The following is an 18,240-nucleotide window of genomic DNA, read 5'->3' as shown; positions in this document are numbered from 1 at the left end:
TGATGCATATCATCATGTGTTACAGATTGCAAGTGCTAAACGTGGTTCAAATGACAGTTAGAGATTACAAATTTGGAGTTGTTTCACTCAAATTTGTCAAACTGGTCTTATCTCTGATTATCATTTATGTCAAAGTTACACTTACTCTCGATTTGCTTAGACAAGGCAACACCATCATGGGGCTCATAGGTGATAACACCAAGCCCCTGGTAAGTTTATGTTATTACATCCTCAAAGTTGATGTCGTATGGTTGGTTCGAGTGCAGATCATCATAGATTCCATACAACACAATCTTCATTGTCTCCGACCAAACATATGGGATTTGGTGTTCATGGTGTAGCAATTGGTAAGTCTTGGCTTCTGCGTTTATCAAATTGAAACAATGTTGTTCTCTTTCTTTTCCTTTTTCATTGACTTTTCTTTATGCTATTGTCAAAACTACCCGACTATTCGATGTTTGTTACAGTAAAAAATTTCCTACCATGGAACACAACTAACACTTAATCAACTGCAGCTACTGCTTTTAGGACGACATCGCAAACGAAACCGGATCAACGAAGTTCACATTCTTCGCCGTATACCTAATACCAACGAAGATTTATTGCATTTTGGTGTTTAACTCACTGCACATCTGCTGCTCTTATGTGTTTTATCATGTTTTCGATTTCATGCTACCTTCTGAACCCATCAGCATCCTCTGCCGTGGACCTTACGCTACTTCTTACACCTTTCTTTTGTCTTAATGTTGTGTACTTTATAGTTATCGTTTCAAATTATCATCAATCGGGTATGGAAATGATAGTTGTTCGGATGTTATAGAGTGGAAAGAAAATTAACCCAATTGGACCCCGTTTAACCATTAGGTCATTTTGGTGTCAAATTGGGTAGTGGTCAATTTTGACCCATCCGCTTTACACACAAGCGCCTACAAATATCCGCCGCGAAGCGCGGACCTCTACACTAGTTATATATATTTGTGGTATGCTAAGGACTCCATCTATTATGAGGACTGTACCGCTGTACTAGTTTAATCAAGTGTTAGATAACTTCAATAGTCAATAGTACTATACTAGTTTAAAATAGATATTAGTATTATTATATTTGTGGTATTCTAAGGACTCCATACATTACGAAACTGGAATCAAGCACCATTTGTATCTTGTTGTTTCTTATATATGCTTCTGTACCACACCTTCAAGCCTTCAAAAATGACGATCAGACTCTTATTAAAAGATCCGATTTTGCATCCCCGTTTCTCTTCGGAGCGGCCACTTCTGCTTACCAAGTCCATTTCCACTCTTTTTTCTCATTATTAATAATAATAATAATAATAATAATAATAATAATAATAATAATAATAATAATAATAATCTCTTTATATTATAATAACAAGACTAAAAATAGATCATCTAAAATATAAAACACTAATCCTAGCATTTCATTATTATTAACATTTATAATCTACACCATCCATTTTTTATAATTAACATTATAACCTCATAATCACCTATGTAGTTGTTTTAAGACTAAAGTACCCTTAAATTAACAATAGTCGGAATAATACTCAAAAAAAGTGTGCGATACATATATTTCCATACCATCTCAAATCACACACAAATCTAAACCTATTTCTTCTCATTTTTTTAAAAAAACACGAAAACTGAAACGAAATTGGGGACAACAACTACGTATTGTTTGATTTCCTTTCAACAATTGTAGATTCATATTCCAGTTGCAGAATCGACTCCATTATAGATAACAACTACGTATGGTTTGCATTTTAATACCCAAATCGACTCCATTATCAGGTACTTTTATAACCCTAATTTTACCTCATCGTTATGATTTAAGTTTTTGATTATTTGATTAATTTTATGCTACAATTGATTCATTTTAGTTCAGTCTTATTTAGTTTCATTTCTTATCATGAATAAACGATTTTGAAATTGAAATAAGTTTTAAATTTCTTGATTAATCAGACGATTTTGAAATTGAAATAAGTTTTAAATTTCTTGATTAATCAGGTACTTTTAGAACCCTAATTTTACCTCATCGTTTTGATTTTAGTTTTTGATTATTTTATTAATTTTAGGTTACAATTTTAAAATTTAATTCATTTTAGTGTCGGCTTATTTAATCCAATTTCTTATCATCAATGAACGATATTTGAATTGAAATAAGTTTTAAATTATTTGATAAAATCGTTTATTATGATTATTCTGTATGACCTTTAAATTATTTGATTAAATCGTTTATTATGGTTTATTCTATATTCTATTTTAGGCTAATATATGGGAATTAAAGAATTCTTTGATTGATATTCGGGTGTTTAGGTATTAAATTATTTAATTCCGATGATTTACATTATTTTACGAATATTAACAAGATAATGATAATAATATGCATTATTTATAAATTTCCGATGATTTACATTATTTTACGAATATTAACAAGATAATGATAATAATATACATTATTTATAAATTGCCGATGATTTACATTATTTTAGGATAAGTTCAAAATCAAATTTAAACCAAAAAAAAAACCCATGTATTATCTTAAAATAAACCGACATTAGGTTTAGTAACACCTTATTTAAAGGGTCGTTCATTCAATATTCTATCACATTCAATACAAACATTCGTTCACAAGTAAGCACCAAACCTTTATTCAATGGCTAATCTCGCAGGAATCACTCCAGTCAATCAACTAACCAAGGAAAACAAAGGCTATAAGGTCAGTGTGAAGGTCCACTTTGTGTGGAAAAAGTTCTCCAAATTCAATGCTTCAAAACCAACTTCCCTAGAGATGGTTTTAATCGATCAGCAGGTATGTATAAAAATAATTTACATTCATATTCAACCGTATGTACAATATACCAAGTAACTGTTTTTGATATATGGTTTTAATGGATTAACAGGTATGTAAAAAAAATAATTGACATTCATAATTAACCATATGTACAATATACCAATTAACTATTTTTGATAATTTATTGTTGATGCAGGCATGGTTTAAAAAAACGGTCGCCTCGTACGCCTTGAGGCGCGCCTCAATGCGATTTTCGAATATTCCGTTTTGAAACGTCCGCCTCAAAGGCCAATTAAAACGTACGCCTCAAATGGGAGAGGCGGTTCGATTTTGGTACGCCTCACAGGTAAGTGAAAAACGTACGCCTCATGTTCACAACCGGTCAACGGCGGTCAAACAGCATTTAACGGTGTCGGAAAACTTGGATGTTGCCGGAATCGAGTAAAGATGAGGAAGGAGAACACGAAAATCAAATAGAAGAGAAGATAGGAAGAAAAAGAATTGAAACCTGAAAAATCCGGTGACCGGAGTTAGATGGAAGAAGAAGAAGTTAGATGGAAGGGTTGAGGAAAGAGAAAATAGTTTTTATGGAGTTCTTCAGAAGTAAAAACACTGGAAAAATAATTGATATTGATAAAGAACAGCCCCTAAACTTTTACTTTGTGTCATTGATATTTGTGTCATTGATATGTCGTTTTCATGTTTATCTTTTCTTAGTTGTTATCTTCTACCGAGTATAGCTTTATATATTTAAAATATTTTAATTTCTTTTTTCTTTTATCAAATTTCAATTACAGCCCCTAAACTTTTACTAAATTATAATATTAAGAACAAACTTAATATACACTCTTGAAACTTTAATAAAATGACAATAACAGCCCCTATTATTTACATATTATCATAAATATTATCATAATATATATATTTATTATTAAAAAGTCAACATAAGTCAACTCCGCCTCGAACGTACGCCTCGGTTCGCCTCGAGGCGTACGCCTCGCCTCACAGAGGGGAAACGCCTCGAGGCACGTTTCCGTTTTTTTAAACCTTGGATGCAGGGTAACAAAATTAGGGCTGCCCTGGATAAGGATGCTATTACCTATTTTGAAGCAACTTTTAAAGAAGGGCGTTTCCTATATCTCTCTAGGTTCACAGTCATCGACTCAAAAGATGACTACATCAAGTTTATCAATAATCCATATAAGATTATCATCTACAAAATCTGTAATGTTCAAAAGTTTCCTGAATTTGAAATAGAAACTGACATTTATCGTGTAGTCAGTTATGATCAGGTTAATGAGAAACTGCTACGGGATGATGAAATATGCGGTAAATTAGTGTTCATCTATTTAATTTAAAAAATGCGCACACACACACACACACACACACACACACACACACACACACACACACACATATATATATATATATATATATATATATATATATATATATATATATATATATATATATATCTTTTATATTTAAAACATTGTTTATTGATTTACTGGCAGATGTGACTGGAAGGGTTGTAAATGTGATAAGATATAGAACTAGACATGGCTTAAGGAAAATTTTAGAATTCCAGTTGCAGAATCACAGGTAACAATATCAAAGACAATTACTTTGTGACATTATTTAACTTATTACAAACAACTAATTTCATTATATCTATATAGGGGTGAGCTTATACGATGTGCGTTATGGGGAGAACACGCCATCAAATTAGTTGAAATGGCAAAAAAAATACCACTTGGATGACAAACCAATTGTAGCTTTGATCCATAACTGCAACCTTAAAGATTGGGATGGTACTAATTAATTATTAATCTGATTTTCGATAATTTATTTCAGTTTGTAAATTTGATAAACAAAAGTTATTTCAATTTAATGGATTATATTTTCAATAATATTACTTAACTTGGAAACATTATATGTATTTGTACAGCAATTAGAAAATTGCAACTTGGAAGCCATAACTCAAAGTTTTATATTTCATCAAGATAAATAGAATTTGGAACATAGTTTCTACTTTTTAGAAACTTTTTATATTTTCAATAATATTACTTAACTTAGAAACAACTTGCAATTGTTATGAAATTGTATGCTGTGTGTTTTACTCTTAATTTTAGTATTGATCAGTGACCCAAATAGTTTCTACTGATATTTGTATATCACATGACTTGGAAACAACTTGCAATTGTTATCAAAATGTCATTTGTTTATTTGCCTAATAATTTTTATTATTGATCAGTGCAAGATTGACCCAAATATTTTCTACTAATATTTGTATATGACATGCTTGCAATACTTACAATGTTTTGTTTATGTTCTATATTGCAGGATGTTAATTTTGTTGTACATGCTAAGGTAAAAAGACTTTTTGATAATGAGGATGGTTTCAATAGTTGTGCTGGAAGTGTGAGCAAAAACTTGTGGATACATACAATGTTGAGCTGGAAAAAGCTATATTGTGGTGTGAAAAATGTGCTGCTGAAATGCAGTGGGTTCTTAGGTAAATAATTAGCATTCTTAAAATCACTTTTTAAAAGTACATATCATCTAACTTTGAAAATGAATGTCTATAAATATCAACTATTCAGGATCCGAACAACCATGACAGTTCGAGATACATCTGGTACGTGTGAGATGACTTTGTTTGATTCACAGCTATCAAAATTGTGTAACCGAAGTATTATATGGTTGAATTCACGTGCTCAATCTGTAAGTCAATTTTTTACTAATATGAGTCATTATTATAAACAAACATTATAATGAAGAAATCGATCATATAATTTATTAACAAAACTGCTTCTACATGTATCAAAAGTGTGCTGACCCTTATGACGTCCCTGCTGAGGTGAATGGTGTGTTGAACCAGTCATTCGTTTGGATAGCAAAAAAAAAAGTGACTTTAATGTCTCAAAGAACTACCGTGTATACACACACTGTAGTGGATGCAACGGATGATCTAGAAGTAACGAAGAAGATAACAACCAAACTCAGTAAAAAAGGTGACCCAATTGACTTGGATAATGATAGTGATGAATATAACACACCCAGGACCTTCAAGGTACACAACTATCTATTTTCGAATTGTGTAATACTCTTTTGTATTTTGAAACTAAAAATTTGGATGTAAACTATGTTGATTATTGCTCTACTTATTACTCTGTTGTATTTAAAACTAAAATATTAGATATAAACTGTGTTGGTCATTGTTCTATTGGTTATTTACTACTACAGGTAAAAAATAATGTGATGCATGATGGAACATTGTCAACATCGGGAAGCTCCAAGCATAGAGAAAAAGCTAATAGTGGAAAACGTAAATCCGATTATGCTGATGTTATTGGTGATGATACTCCCACAAGCAAAGCATCAACTGGCGTTGGTGCACTCAAAATACCGAAGATGGAACGACTTTGATTTCAAGAAGGACCATCTTTGATCATCTTGTTGAATTTCTATTTTTACTATTTTCTATTTTTTACTAAACAACAATTACTTATGTTCTTTTCATTATGTTTTGTGGTTTACTATTATTATTTGTGTATATTAGACACACAATGCTACATAAAGTTTTTATATGTTTGGTTTAATAAATAACATCAGCAAGATTGAGTGCACAATCTTTTTATTACATTACTACTATTAATTTAAGCTTCATATATGATTTATTTCCTTCCAAGGTTATTTTTATGTTGGTGTTCCAAGTAATATAAATTTTAAAGTGCAAGACCAACATACTAAACATCTACACCGGTGGAACTGTAATGTAATCTTGCCATTTAACTTGAAAAAAAAAAAAAAAAATTAATAAGTCGTGGGTTTGGCGATTGTAATCTGAAGCGATTTTCATGTGAACTTGCAATATTTTTCTACACTGGTGGGATTGTATAAATGAGTTGTTTGGTGTAATATAATTTTTTGGCTTCCAGTCGTTAAACCTAAATCGTGGTCGACTAAAGTGTGTCAACTCATGCCAACTGCAGGACAAATAAAAAAAAAAAAAAATTGAAAAAACAACTCAATTTACCACAATAAAGAAGTATTGTATAAACATCACATATGATAGGTTACAAAATGAACTCACAAATAATTAAACACGATGACTTCAGACCCATTTACCAACTAATTGATTGATTTAGTTTTTTTTTTTTTTTTTTTTTTTTTTTTTTTTTGTTTTTTTTTTCACTTTTTTTAATCCCATTCCGAAAGTAACTTAGAAATAAATAAACTCGAGGATTTAAGACCCATTTACCTACGAAATGAATTATAAAGGGTCTTTTTTTTTTAAAAAAAAATTCCCCATTCGGGTGTTTCAATAAGAAATTTTCTATTTATCCTAATGTGGCTGGTGGATAACGGAATCTCCAATGAAGCCCATATTAATTAACTTTAATGGGCTGAATGTGTATTAAGATAATTAAGATATATTGGGCTTATTCTAAAATTCAGATTCTCACTTTGAGACCTACCAAAGGATTAGAACGAGCAGCCGTCCCATATTTTGGAATTTCGTATTCAATTTTAATATTGAGACTTTATAGATTCAACAAAATTATTCGCATCATTCTCCAATTAAAACCTTGATTCAATTTAAGAAAAGATAAGCAAAAAAGTGTGTAATGTCTATTATTAATGTCACGTGGATGCCTTAAAGTCTAACTTGTGTTACATGAATTGGTGGAATTCGACCATCTGATATTATAACGGTATTACTTATTAATGATTAAATGTATTTAATATTTATTCTCAAAATATTTTTTTTTTTGACACTTTTCATATGTTTCCACTTTGCAGCTTCTATTGAACCATGTTGACCTCTACAAAGATCAACCAGCACGCATTGAATTAGTTAAAGAAGAAACAATTAAAAAAGAGGATTTAATTACAAATAAAGTTGCAGCATTGAAAAAAACTCTATTAGAAACATTTGTTGGAAAAGACTTTATTAATAAAGGCGACAATGAAGCTATGTCCAATTATCAAAACACTATGTTTCAACAAATTGGCAAATTATATACTATGCAAAACTATTTAGCCGAGGTAATTATTACATATTTTACAAATTAGAAGCTCATGTGACAAATTATAACATCACATTAAAATGTTCACATATTAACACTTTTTTACTAACGCATTGCTTTTCTTTATCATTACAGGCAGATAAATTGAGAGCTCTTAAGTTCAATGACATCCAACAGATATTATTAACCAAGCAACAGGCTTTTGCTATTTTTACAATTCATCAACACATTAAGAGATTGCAATCTTGGAATAATCTTTGCGAAACAACCTATATAGTATAAGAGAAAAGAAAATGTTAGTCATACTATTAAATGTAATTATAATTTTTTACGTTTATGAAAACCCTTATTCAAATAGTATATAGCTTTTCACCTTACTTACTAACCATTCAAATTTTTTTTTTTTAAAACAAACATTTAAAAAAATCCCGCGAATTCGCGGGCTTTAAGCTAGTAATAATAATAATAATAATAATAATAATAATAATAATAATAATAATAATAATAATAATAATAATAATAATAATAATAATAATTAAATATTAAAATTTTTCTGTTATTCAAGACATAAATAAATATATTTTTTCAGGTGGAAGGAGCTTATCTTGAAGATGGTAAATCGTTAAGCAACTCGGATGTATACTGTCATTCTATAGGTTAGTTCATATATATATATATATATATATATATATATATATATATATCTGTGTGTGTGTGTGTGTGCGCGCGCGCGCGCGCGCGTTCGCATGTGTATATATAAAAAAAAGGTAAACCGACACTTAACCCATGCTTAAAGGGACATGGGGCAGAGATTGAACTCATGACCACCGCGGTATGCTGCATGTCCCCTAACCACTAGGCGACTATATGTGTAGGTGTATATATATTGAAGTTGTTGCCTTTCTCTTATCTCAATAAAGATTTCGTGTAACGCGAAAACAATATAGCAATACTGTTAAAATAAGCAATCTAATTATGTATTTCAAGCTACATTCATGTACTTAAAGTAAGGTTGAGCATGTGCAGGATGCTGGTGATTCAAGAAGATGTCCAGATTCTGTTGCTGAATGTTGCTGTTTAGTTCCAGTTAGCTGATCAATTTTTATAGTGGTTGAAGGCACAAACTCTTTGTGAATCACATATCACTCTTATATAAGTAACATACCTGGTATGGGGCTTTATATTAGTAATATACAGGTGGGACATAGTTGAGTTTGTGTTAAACAATGAGAGGCCTGTTGACAAAGATTAAAATGTTCAAGGGATAAAACTGTCAATCCACCAAAGTTAAAGTTGAGGGGCCTGGTTGTCATTCTCTCATTTTATCTCTGTATAAATAGATCAAGTTAGGGTTTCAGTCATCATAACTGTATCATTCTCATACGATTCATCTTTGTCCTCTCTCATTGTTTTTGGTATTGTGATTGATTCATCTAATTGATGAACAATCTTTCAGTATTAGTCTTATAGATTCAAAGTGTAGAGTTTACACTTGTGGTTTTGTATATCCAGTTGTTAATTTTTGGATTATTTGGTGGTTAATAAATCGTTTGATTTCTTAGTTTCTGGTGTTAAATCTGTTGATTCGTTTGGTTTATATCTTTGTTCATGGTATCAGAGCGATCGATCTTCGATGATTTCAATTGGTTTCATCAATTTTCAAATCTAGGGTTTTAAGTGTTCGAAAGAAATTGGGGATTCTTCATATCTCAAGTTTCAATCGCTGATTCAAAGTGTTCTCCCGCTGTTATTGCAAGTTAATTTCAAAGCATTCAACCGAGCAGGGAGTACTCTGTGAGATCTTTCCATTTCTTGCATATATTCTCTGTTTGTTATTTGCTTGTTATTGTTGTTGTTAAATAGAAGGTCCCAAGTAAGACCTGGAGTAAATTCCCTTGAGAATTTACTTATCTGGATCACTGCTTGGATTACCTTTTAGGGTTTTATCTGCTTTAACTGTTTTCTTTATCTTGATTGTTTTCTCCGTGCTATCTGTTATATAATCATGTCTACTTCTGAAGATACTGCTACTATGATAAGTGATTTAGATTTTTGTGATCCACTTTATTTGCATGCTAGTGACATTAGTAGTACACCATTGATAAATTTTAAATTGAAGGGTACTGAGAATTATAAATATTGGTCTTGTGCAATGGAATTAGCCATTCAAACTAAAAATAAAACTGAATTTATTAATGGTACACTTGTTAAGTCTGAAACAGATGATGTTCTTGCTAATCAATGGGATAGATGTAATGCTGTTGTGTTATCTTGGATTCTTGGGTCAATTTCTGAAGAATTGTACTATGGTCAAATCTATTCTAAAATTGCTTCTGTTGTTTGGGAAGAGTTAAAAGAAACTTATGACAAAGTTGATGGTTCTGTGTTGTTTAATCTTCATCAAAAGATAAATTCTTTAACTCAAAATGGCTTAACTGTTTCTGATTATTATCATAAATTGAATTTTTTGTGGAAACAGTATGATATTCTGTGTAAAATGCCTGCATGTGAATGTGGTTCTAATAAGGCTAGACAAGATATTATTGACCAACAAAGGTTAATGCAGTTTCTTATGGGTCTTGATGACATTTATCAACCTGTAAGAAGTAATATTTTGACTAGAGATCCTCTACCAAGTGTCAAAACAGCTTTTTCAATAATCTCTAGAGAAGAGTCTCATAAAAGTGTCAATGATAAGAAAACTGGAAGTGAGTCTGTAGCTTTTTTTACTAACAGATCCAGAATAAATAATTTTAGTAATGATCTGAAATGTAGTAAATGTGGTAGATCTGGACATACTATTGACAAGTGTTATGAGGAGGTGGGATATCCTCCAAGGGTAAATAATCTTAAATGTACTAAATGTGGTATGACAAATCATACAATTGATAAATGTTTTGAAATAATTGGATATCCACCTAATTTCAAAAGAAGAACTTTGAAATCCAATAATACTTTCAAAAACAATGTTAGTAGTGTGACTGAAGTTGCAGGAACTTCCAGTTCTTCTCAGAATTCTGTGAATATAACTAGTGACCAGTTGAGCAGACTTTTAGCTATTTTGGATGATAAAGTTGGGAAAAATTGTGTTCAGTCAAATATGACAGGTGAATTTATGAATCTGAATGTGTATTTTAATTCCAACTTTGATAAATGTTTTAGATCTTTTAACACAAATGATCAAATTAGTCCTAATTATGGGTGGATCATTGACTCTGGTGCTAATCAACATATGACCAATAGTGATAAAGGTTTTGAAAATTGTATTGATGTTTATGATCTAAATCTTACTGTTGCACACCCTAATGGCACTAAAGCCAGGGTAAGAAAAATAGGGGATCTTAGGTTGGCACCTAACTTGTTTTATATGATGTGTTGATTGTTCCAGAGTATTGTGTGAGTCTGTTATCTGTTTATTGCATTTCCAGAGATAGCAAGTTGTTTGTTGGATTTGATGAGTCTGCTTGTTATATTCAGGATTTGAAAACCAGAAAGAATGTTGTGACTGGTAGACAAAGTGGTGGCTTATATGTTTTTAACAATTGTGTTAAAGGTAGTGATTACACTTCAAGTAATGTTAATTGCATGTTGTCTAAAACTGTTTGGCATGATAGATTAGGGCACCCTGCAGACTCTGTTTTGCATGTACTAAAAAATGATCTTAATTTAGGAGACTTTGAAAAACATGGTCCTTGTGAAGTTTGCCATAAGGCAAAACAAACAAGAGAACCTTTTCCACTCAGTGATCACAAGACTACTGAGGTGGGGGAATTAGTACATCTTGATGTTTGGGGACCATATAAAGTTGCTTGTAAAGGTGGTTATAAATTGTTTCTTACTATTGTTGATGACTTCTCAAGAGCTGTTTGGGTATATCTGTTAAAAAGTAAAGAAGAAGTTTTTGAAATAGTTAAAACATATTGTACTTTACTTAAACCTCAGTTTGGTAAAAATGTTAAGACTCTAAGAAGTGACAATGGTACAGAATTTGTAAATCAAAGAATGAATATGTTTGTGAATGAAATGGGTATTGTACATCAAACATCCTGTGCCTATACTCCACAGCAAAATGGGATTGCTGAAAGGAAACATAGGCACTTGCTAAATGTTGCAAGGGCTCTTATGTTTCAAGGGGGGATCCCTCTTAATATGTGGGGTGATTGTGTGCTAACTGCTGTTTATTTGATTAATAGGCTGCCATCTTCTGTTATTGCTGGTAAATGTCCATATGAACTTGTGTATGGCAGAAAACCTAGTCTTTCCCATTTGAGAGTCTTTGGATGTCTTTGTTTTGCTTCTGTTTTAAATTCTACTGATAAGTTTGGTTCCAGATTTGAAAAGTGTGCTCTTATTGGATATTCAAGTGTTAAGAAGGGATATAAATTATACAGTTTTGATAAAAAGTCTATTATTTTTAGCAGAGATGTCAAGTTTTATGAAAATATTTTTCCTTTCAAAACTTCTGTGAATGACTGTGACAATGAGGAGTCTTCTAATATGTAGTGACCCGGAAAATTTCGACTAATTTTAAACCAAACTCTCGTTACGATTTAATATTTTTGACGCGATAAGAAAAGTCTGTAATGTTGGGTCTCAAAAATTTTGAACTGTTTTCATAAATTCATTCAACCTCGGCTGTTCCCCGACGATTCACGAACAACTATTTATAAAAGTATATAGGTAGCTAATTAAAAATGTACAATTGTGCTATTATCCTAATTGAATGATAATTGGTAATCAAGATTTTGCACGAGCTCTTAGGATTTACTAAATGCTTAGCTCTTATATAATTTTATGAAAGGTATAAAAAAATTTAAATTAAATTTTGAACCTACTACACAAGTTTTGTTGACAAGTATAATATAATTACGCATAAATGATTAGTATTAGTACATAAATCAAATGAGACAGTTGCTGTACCAAATGGATTAAAAAAATTGGGAATAATGAAATGCATATGGAAAAACTTTTAGTGATGATGAAAGGCCATGAAAAGGATAAGAACGTATGCCATGAATTAGTCAAAACCCTTTTGATCAAATTCCGAAATTTATGGCTCATTTCCAGAACTATATACACTTTACATGTGTAAAAGTGAAACATCAATACGTCTTATCACGATCCCTTTGTTTTTTTTTTAGTTTTATTGTTACCAACTCCCACTTATATTTTACCTCTTATCCACCTATTAATTTACCCAAAATATTAGAGTTTACAATTACAAACTAACATGAATGATCAAGACTAAACTACGGGGTTGAAAACTAGTGACAGACTACATTTTATGACTAGGTTTATAAGGATTAAGACCAAAATATATATATTAACGCTTTATTAAAATATGGGATTTTTGTGTAGACTTTTAACTATCACTGTTTAACAACTGATCACGGAATCTGACCGTGAATTAAAATATCTAAAGTATCGGCTGCTTTACCTAATTAACACAATTTAAGTTCAATTGATTTTCACTGTTTTAGATTTGCAATCATCTTTTGACAAATGCATATAAATGCATACATCAACTTACATATATCTCACTATCTATCCTTTTCTCTCTTTCACTGCACTATTCTTAACTGTTGGAGTTGTTGAATGACTAAGTTGAGTTCAATATTTTTTTTTCTCTTTCTCACAATTTAACATTACCGAGTATATATATATATATATATATATACGTATATATATATATACGTATATATATATACGTATATATATATATACGTATATATATATATACGTATATATATATATATATATATATATATATATATATATATATATATATATATATATATATATATATATGTATATATATATATATATATATGCATTATAGGGATATAGTATCCCCACTTTTCTTTCTCCTTCTGTTTTCCTTCTTGATTGAGAGAACCAAACACCTTCACCATAATAAACGACAACCTCCCTTCACCACTTCTAACACCACTATTAGAACCTCACCACCTTTATCACTCTACAAACAATCACCATCCTAAACCTCTATCAAACCATTAGTAAACCCACTCAAGAACTACCATCGGTTACCACTATTATCACCCACCATCGACCCATATCCATCACCGTCACCCATCACAACCGCCAACAAACCTACCATCACTACCAAAAGGAATCTACTACGGTCTCCTTGGTTTTCTGATTGAATCATGATAAACAACCACCTTCACACCATATCTCTCTATCTCTCTTTCTCCCTCTCTCATTGTAATCTAACACCACACAAGTCATCGAGAATTGATGTTAGCCAAACCATCACCACCATGGAAACAACCTGCAACCTTCTACTATTTTTTGTTTTTTTGTTTTCCGTTTAATTCAAATCACCACCCACAACCACCATGATCACCTATACCATCATTTACACCATAAACCACGATAAAACACGAGAACCATCTTCTTGTTTGATCACCATCATCAACCCACCACGAAAACTACAACTGTTATCACCATGAACCTCCACCACTAAACCACTATCTCTCTATCTCTTATTTTTCTGTTTTTCTTTTTGCTTTCTGTCTGGGACTCAACGATCACCATATCACCAATCTATTCGAACATCTTGCTGCAACCATCAAGAACATGTCAATTATTACTGCTACTGCTTCTGTGTTTTATGTTAAACAAAAATAAATAATGAAAACGTTGAGAAGTGACGATGGTAATGATATTGTTTTGTTACTGCCACGTTTAGTACTGTGGCAATTGAAAACCATGAAAAACCTGCAAAAGCTTACTACTACTGTTACCATCTGTTTCCTTCATCACAACCCTCGTTAATTTTCAGTAAAAAAAAAACCAAACACCACTTGAATTTAAGCTAAAAATACTGTTATTGTTTCGTTGTGGGTTGCTACTTAACGAAGAAGAAGGTGCACAGTGGCAAGGAAGAATGATGATAATGATGGATATGTTAATGACGATAAAGATGATGAAGACTGCGTAACTGTTTTCTATTTCCACTCTTAATGCCATTCGAAAACTTACCAGATCAAGTCCACTTGCTAGTGGATCGGACTATACTTTTGGGCTTTTAAAGTATCATGAAACGAAGCCCACTTCTTTTGTTTTGTGTCCAGTTTAAAAAAAGAAAAGGAAAACCGGTTAATTAAATATAGGGAACTAAGTGAAACAGAAAAACAGAAACGGAGTGATGGTCAGGGGTGTTTAGCTGTGAACTAGAGGTCGTGGGTTCAAACCCTGCTAGTGGCATATTTTTAAAAATCCTATTCTTTTGAGGTATAACTTCTTTTAGTATTATTATTATTATTAATATTAATATTATTATTATTATTATTATTATTATTATTATTATTATTATTATTATTATTATTATTATTATTATTATTATTATTATTATTATTATTATTATTATTATTATTATTATTATAAGTATTACTATTAAGTATTATCATTAAGGTTATTATTAGTAGTATAATGATTAAAATCATTATTATTAATATTATCATTACTATTATTGTCACTATTTTAGTATTAAAAATATTACTTTAATAAATAAAGGACATTTATGTAAAAATATATTGTACAAACACTATCTTGTTTTAATAAAATGTTATTACAAATAAGTTACAAATAATATTTAAATATATTTTAAATTGAATCATATATATAAATAGTAAATCTTAATACATAACTAAATATATATAAATTTGTTTGATTATGATTATATGTATTAATATACATAAATGATATAGGATCGTGAATATGAGGCCAACCCTACACTTGTTCAATGTAATCATATGTATTTTTACTACAAAATACAGTATGGTGAGTTTCATTTGCTCCCTTTTTAATTGCTTTTGCAATATATATATATATATATATTTGGCTGAGAATACATGCGCTGCTTTTATAAATGTTTACGAAATAGACACAAGTACTTAAAATATATTCTACGTTGAGTTGTACCACTTGCATACTTCCCTGTAGCTTGGTAACTACTATTTACATGTGGTATTGTAAACGCAAATCCTGTTGATAGATCTATCAGGCCTGACAACCCCAACCGGACTGGACGAGCAGTATTCAACGGTTGCACAGTACTTCGTTTCGTGACTACACTTGGTACAGTGTAGTGAGATTTTATAATAAAGGGAATATGCGACGTTGATTAAATGTTAAGTATGGTTACCAAGTGCTCAACCACTTAGAATATTATTATTAAAATGTTTATGTATATGAAATCTTGTGGTCTATTAAGATATTGAAATGATTGTTATGATAAACCTATGAACTCACCAACCTTTTAGTTGACACTTTTAAGCATGTTTATTCTCAGGTAAGAAAGAAATCTTCCGCTGTGCATTTGCTCATTTTAAAGATATTACATGGAGTCGTACATGGCATATAGAAGTTAGATTATCTCAATGGGACCAAATGTTGAAGACTTCGTCCAGGTGGATTAGGACGGGTCGTTACATGTGGTATCAGAGCGTTGGTCCTAGCGAACCAGGTCTTGCATTAGTGTGTCTAACTGATAGTCGTTAGGATGCATTAGCGAGTCTGGACTTCGACCTTAGCTGCATATTATAAGTATTCTTTATCATTCCTCGTGGAAAATTACCTGCTTATTATTCCTAAGTCTAGACACGACTTCCTGCACTTATTGTATAGATAGTGTATAGATAAATTCATGTCCTAGTGTATCAGTTACTATAAACTTTGTCCGACAGCTTTCGAAGATTCCTCCGTGACTTATGGGATTTTGGTATTGTATATACATAAGTAAATTATGTATTGAAGCATACCAAACTAAATCCTATAATCTTTTTCCTATCAAAAATACTTTATCTAACCGTACAAGATGGAACTCACAACTAGTTCAAATTCCTCGGATTCCGACAGCTATTCCCACATGAATATCCACTTGAGCTCCAAAAGCAGTGTAACCGGAATGGATCAACCACTTAGCCATCACCTATTTTGGATGAAATGGTAATGGGTTCGTAGTCGACTTAACCAATGGAGACAAGAAGAAGGCGATCATTTCCACCCACCAACCTACACCCTCGGAGAAGAACCTGAAGCACTTACCAGTGAACCTATCCGAAACACCATTTTTAGCCTCATCTCTAGGGTAGCTCGTCACGATTATCTTCTATCTAAAATTCTAAACCTTATTCATCCACTCGTGCCGACCGACAATCATCCCGGAGTAATAGAAGAAGTCAATGAGCTTCGCGCTTGAGTAGTGGCTTTGGAGAATATGGTGTAAAACTTAACAGCTCCAGCAACATCACCGGCACCAACAGTACCACCAACATCAACACCAGTACCACCAACAACCCAAGTTTCAACATCACATGCCTCAACATCTCATTCTGTACCTCGAGCATAACCATCGTTCTACATATCGCTCTATATCATTAATCTACGTTCTGCATATCGTTTTACATCGATTTTCTTCGTTCGACATGACGATTATGTAATCTCTAATGTTTTAGAGATTATATATTCTTATTCTAACGGTAAATCAAATGAGTCTAATATCATATTTGTAGTGACCTGAACTTTTCCATGCTTATATATATTAATTGAGATTGATATTTACATGATTAAATGTTTCCAACATGTTAAGCAATCAAACTTGTTAAGACTTGATTAATTGAAATATGTTTCATATAGACAATTGACCACCCAAGTTGACCGGTGATTCACGAACGTTAAAACTTGTAAAAACTATATGATGACATATATATGGATATATATATATATATATAGTTAACATGATACTATGATAAGTAAACATATCATTAAGTATATTAACAATGAACTACATGTGTAAAAACAAGACTACTAACTTAATGATTTTTAAACGAGACATATATGTAACGATTATCGTTGTAAAGACATTTAATGTATATATATCATATTAAGAGATATTCATACATGATAATATCATGATAATATAATAATTTAAAATCTCATTTGATATTATAAACATTGGGTTAACAACATTTAACAAGATCGTTAACCTAAAGGTTTCAAAACAACACTTACATGTAACGACTAACGATGACTTAACGACTCAGTTAAAATGTATATACATGTAGTGTTTTAATATGTATTTATACACTTTTGAAAGACTTCAATACACTTATCAAAATAATTCTACTTAACAAAAATGCTTACAATTACATCCTCGTTCAGTTTCATCAACAATTCTACTCGTATGCACCCGTATTCGTACTCGTACAATACACAGCTTTTAGATGTATGTACTATTGGTATATACACTCCAATGATCAGCTCTTAGCAGCCCATGTGAGTCACCTAACACATGTGGGAACCATCATTTGGCAACTAGCATGAAATATCTCATAAAATTACAAAAATATGAGTAATCATTCATGACTT

General features: G+C 31.3%; 1 protein-coding gene and 1 pseudogene across 3 annotated transcripts; both read left to right on the top strand.

Annotated features, from left to right (window-relative positions):
• The first annotated feature begins 247 nt into the window (after nt 1-247).
• The window catches only part of LOC139888043 (beta-glucosidase 18-like), a 169,193-nt pseudogene continuing 151,200 nt past the window's right edge, over nt 248-18,240 (top strand).
• On the top strand, nt 1,620-6,434 carry LOC139891122 (uncharacterized). Of its 3 annotated transcripts, XM_071874054.1 has the most exons (9): nt 1,620-1,809; nt 2,691-2,830; nt 3,871-4,141; nt 4,327-4,414; nt 4,492-4,623; nt 5,156-5,315; nt 5,416-5,536; nt 5,643-5,885; nt 6,059-6,434. In XM_071874054.1, the coding sequence occupies exons 1-5, from the start codon at nt 1,770-1,772 to the stop codon at nt 4,571-4,573; spliced, it is 621 nt and encodes a 206-aa protein (XP_071730155.1). In that variant the 5' UTR covers nt 1,620-1,769; the 3' UTR covers nt 4,574-4,623; nt 5,156-5,315; nt 5,416-5,536; nt 5,643-5,885; nt 6,059-6,434. The 3 variants fall into 3 exon arrangements, with proteins under 3 accessions (XP_071730155.1, XP_071730154.1, XP_071730156.1); XM_071874053.1 differs by having other exon boundaries at nt 5,156-5,536; XM_071874055.1 differs by lacking the exons at nt 1,620-1,809; nt 2,691-2,830; nt 3,871-4,141; nt 4,327-4,414; nt 4,492-4,623 and having other exon boundaries at nt 5,161-5,315.

This window comes from Rutidosis leptorrhynchoides, chromosome 2 (assembly GCF_046630445.1).
Source record: "Rutidosis leptorrhynchoides isolate AG116_Rl617_1_P2 chromosome 2, CSIRO_AGI_Rlap_v1, whole genome shotgun sequence".
Taxonomy (NCBI): domain Eukaryota; kingdom Viridiplantae; phylum Streptophyta; class Magnoliopsida; order Asterales; family Asteraceae; genus Rutidosis; species Rutidosis leptorrhynchoides.
This window is presented reverse-complemented; position numbering and strand designations above follow the sequence as displayed.

Bases quoted from the DNA above. Each gene is read 5' to 3' on its own strand.
- LOC139891122 (XM_071874054.1), top strand. From the start codon at position 1,770: ATGGTTTGCATTTTAATACCCAAATCGACTCCATTATCAG. The intron at 1,810-2,690 runs GTACTTTTATAA...CTAATCTCGCAG, and splicing joins CAAATCGACTCCATTATCAG to GAATCACTCCAGTCAATCAA. The intron at 2,831-3,870 runs GTATGTATAAAA...CCTTGGATGCAG, and splicing joins TGGTTTTAATCGATCAGCAG to GGTAACAAAATTAGGGCTGC.